The sequence below is a fragment of the Volvox carteri genome (genome assembly GCF_000143455.1).
Source record: "Volvox carteri f. nagariensis unplaced genomic scaffold VOLCAscaffold_21, whole genome shotgun sequence".
In the NCBI taxonomy this organism is placed as follows: domain Eukaryota; kingdom Viridiplantae; phylum Chlorophyta; class Chlorophyceae; order Chlamydomonadales; family Volvocaceae; genus Volvox; species Volvox carteri.
Window position 1 is genome coordinate 1,049,283 of NW_003307564.1, and position 3,678 is coordinate 1,052,960.

General features: G+C 50.1%; 1 protein-coding gene across 1 annotated transcript; it reads right to left on the reverse strand.

The window, feature by feature from the left end:
- Positions 1–107: 107 nt before the first annotated feature.
- On the reverse strand, positions 108–571 carry VOLCADRAFT_91507 (uncharacterized protein; the record flags this gene model as incomplete). The annotated part of the gene is made up of 2 exons (XM_002951027.1): positions 108–196; positions 337–571. The coding sequence occupies 2 exons, from the start codon at positions 569–571 to the stop codon at positions 108–110; spliced, it is 324 nt and encodes a 107-aa protein (XP_002951073.1).
- Positions 572–3,678: the final 3,107 nt, after the last annotated feature.

The window sequence follows — 3,678 nt, forward strand, 5'->3', positions numbered from 1 at the left end:
ATTGCTGAGGCGGCGGGAGTAAGAGTTTTAGTCGGCGTGGGGGGGAAATTTATGTTATAATAAAATGCCGTAACACCCTCGGTGTCGTAAAGTGTTTTTTCTTTAGTTTATGTGATTATGCAGCAAAAACAACATTTTTTTAAAATAGCGCCAATGGCATCAGCCTGGCACCGTTGTACGACGCGTGTGCACATACCTGTGTGGACCGGGACGATGCCTGGGAATGTTGTGTGCACACGCGTCGTACATCCCTGCACATATATGTATGTATGGTGTACGCTTGTATGTATGTGATGTATAAAGGTGTCTCCAACCCCATCTCCCCAACCACCTCACCCGTTCTTCGCTTTTGATTTAGCAAAGCCACATTTCGTTCATTTGGGTGGCGCTCCTCCTCCATCTCCTCCTCCTCCTCCTCCTCCTCATCATCATCATCATCGCCCATCATCGTCACCATCGCCATCATCGTCGTCGTCGTCATCATCATCATCATCATCATCATCATCATCATCATCATCATCATCATCATCATCATCATCATTATCGCCATTACATTCATCATCATAATCATAATCACCACCACCACCATCACCACGTCGATTAGACCCCATGTATGTATGTATGTATGTATGTATGTATGTACTCATCTTCAGGAAGATACATAAAACAGATATACATACGGATGACTACTCAATGGCAGCCCATGATGGTGATGTCGTCCCTGATTTCATGCAAACTAGTAATTAAGGTATCGGCCAACGCCGTTCAGTCCCTCATGGCATGCAGCTCCCGTTTGGGCTACATTTGTATTTGAGGCCGATGATGGGGGTGGTCCTTTTCTTCCTTCTTTTCCCCCCTTCCCCCTCCCCCCTCCCCCCTCTCCTCACCCCCCTGTCCTCCCTTCCAGCACATGAAAGAGTCGGTGTGGTATTACATTTTACGTGTTGTACAGCTTTTTGTGTTTTTTTGTTTAAAATCATGTTCATTTGCGTATATGCGTGTGTGTATGTGTGTGTGTGTGTGTCGCCATGTTGAGTGCTGTAGTTCGTTCGTTCATTCCTTGTGTTGCGGGTTTTAGTGTTGTGTGTGTGTGTGTCTGTGTGTATGTCTGTGTGTGTGTGTGTGTCTGTGTGTGTGTCTGTGTGTGTGTCTGTGTGTGTGTGTGTGTGTGTGTGTCATGTGCCATGTGTATGCGATATTCGCAAATGTGGGGCTCTCCCCCCCTCGCACCACATAAGGCCCCATTAGCGCATGATATGCTTGCGTCCCTGAATCGATAATAACGCCCTAAGAAACATAAGTTCGTTAATACGCTCGGCCATCATCGAGCTTTTGGCGTTTGTGTTTTTATGTGTTAAAATACCACTTTCCTGTCGAAGATGTTGTCCTCTCTCCCCCGGGGAAGCTGCCGCAGATCCCCGGCTTTTGCGTGTCGCCTGATTAGGCTATGCGGCCATTATTATTATTATTATTCGACTTTCAAAGCATGGGCCTTAAGTTGCAACACACACATGACGGGGTGTAGACAGGATAATGGGTGGTTTGGATAATTGTAATTATTGTATCTGACAGTTGTTTGGTGGTGGGCAACGAAAACCCATCGGGCAGATGGATATGCTGCTGCTAGACGGGGTGAGTTGAGAGCGCGTATCAGTCATTCGCGATTCTGCTTTTTTTTAATTTGCAGCGGGCATGGGTTGTCCTCATAGGGCCGTACCCCCTGCCGTACCTGTACGGCGGGATCGTTGAAACTCGATCGATATTTGTAAACGGGCAGAAATAAAACCTACCCTTTTACGTAATTTCGTTCGCCCAGGAGTTAGTAGTTAGTAGTTAGGGTGGTGGTTGGTGGAAATACCCGAGAGTCCCCCCTCTTATCTCTCCTCCCCTTTCCCGTACGTTTGGGATGTGGTCTCTGGTTGGCTCTGCGGTGTGGAGGGAAACCGTAGTAAGCTGTAGTCGTCGATAAAACTTCGGCAGTTGGGGTCAGCGCTTGTCATGTAAGAGAATTCCCTCCTTATCAAGGTCATGAAAGGACGTCTTCTCTGCCGTATTGTACGGCAGCTCATGAGTGTGCAACACACAGCAAAAATACTTGTTTTCGGAAGGGAGGGAAGGGCGGGGAGGGGAGGGGTGTGGAGGGGAGGGGACGGGCAGGGCGTGTCCCACGTGGCTCTTCTGTAACACAGTGGGCTCGCGAAGAGCAAAGCCAGTTGGCCAGCTGGTCATGCATTAATAATACCGCACCTTAGACGGTCAGGTCAGCAAGGACACCCTCACCCTCCCAGGCCAGGCAACGCAAGTCATCTAAACATCCTAAGCCGGATGTCCAGGAGTGCCTGCAGGAGTGCCTCTGAAGGGAAGGCTGAGAACCCACAACCATTACAAAATGAGGCCTAACAATTACACGCATACGCGTGAACGTTATGGCTGTGCCCCAAACACCTGGAATCCACCGGGTGACCAAATAAAATGGCAACAATATCAATAAAAAAAACTGAAAGTCTTGTAGGTTATAATGGTAGTAGTAGAAGCGCGCGATGCGATAATCATCAGGCGAGGGTAGACTTTATGACAGGGGCATGATTGGCGGCGGACAATCAAACGCGGCGTACAACAGCGGCTCCTTGTAGCAGAAAGCAAGTAGGGCAGAACGCTTTGGCTCCAGTGTCGCAGCCTAGATTTGAAGGCTCATCTTGCGTATGTGTGCCTGGGTGTGTGCGCTCGTGTGAAGTTTGTGAGGATATGAGCACAATGCACCGGTCTTTTTCGGCTTTCTTGCCCACTATCGCCCTTATTGTAAAATGCGACGAGAGAAAAAAATGATTAGGGGCGCCTTGCCTCCATATGTCGAGTATTCGACTGGTGAGGAACGGGAACTTGCTGTTTAAAGTGCCGCGTTGAGGGCCCTTTACACCATCATTCAGTCAGTCACATGGAATGGCGTAAACTTCAGGACATACACGGAAAGAAAAAAATAGGCATCTGGCATTTACCGTAGAATAGTTGCGCGGTGGATTAGGTTGAATCGTCATTGCTTAAACGTCATCGCGTGATCCGTACTCACTACTAACTTATTGTGGGGAAGGCCATTGCGTCTGCGACCACACTCCCGCGGTACCCAAACCCTTCAAAGACAATTCCGATCAGCCATTTGGCTGTTAGTGGGAGGGCGGGTGGGCCGCTCGCACGGCAATCGAGTAGAGAGTACGAAAATAACCTAATGCAGTCATCGACAGCAGAAAACGTAAGCCTCCAGCCTCAGGCCGACTCTCTTACCTACCATTCATATTTTCTACCTCGTTCCCAAGACTCCGCCGCGTTGCCTCTAGTTCGACTCGTGCCACAGGTAACTTCGCTCGTCGCTACTTTGCCATTCACCTTCGCCTCCACCCAGCCTCTGCTTCTCCACAGAAGCGGCGACCTCCTTCGCCGTTGTTACGCCTCGTCTATGCGAATCCTCCTCATCCGACTGGGTCTTCTGCCTACCCGGTGCGCGCCCCTCTCTCCGCGCATCCGTCTCTCCGGTCCTCTCTAACGGTTGCCTACCTTACTGCAGGACTCGCCCCTTGCCTGTCCGTTGCCGGGTAGGCTTTTCTTGCCTTCCCCGGCCCCACTTGGGGCGCCCCTCCTTGGCTCGTCCACTACCTTACTTCCATCCGTTCCTGCCCCTCGGGG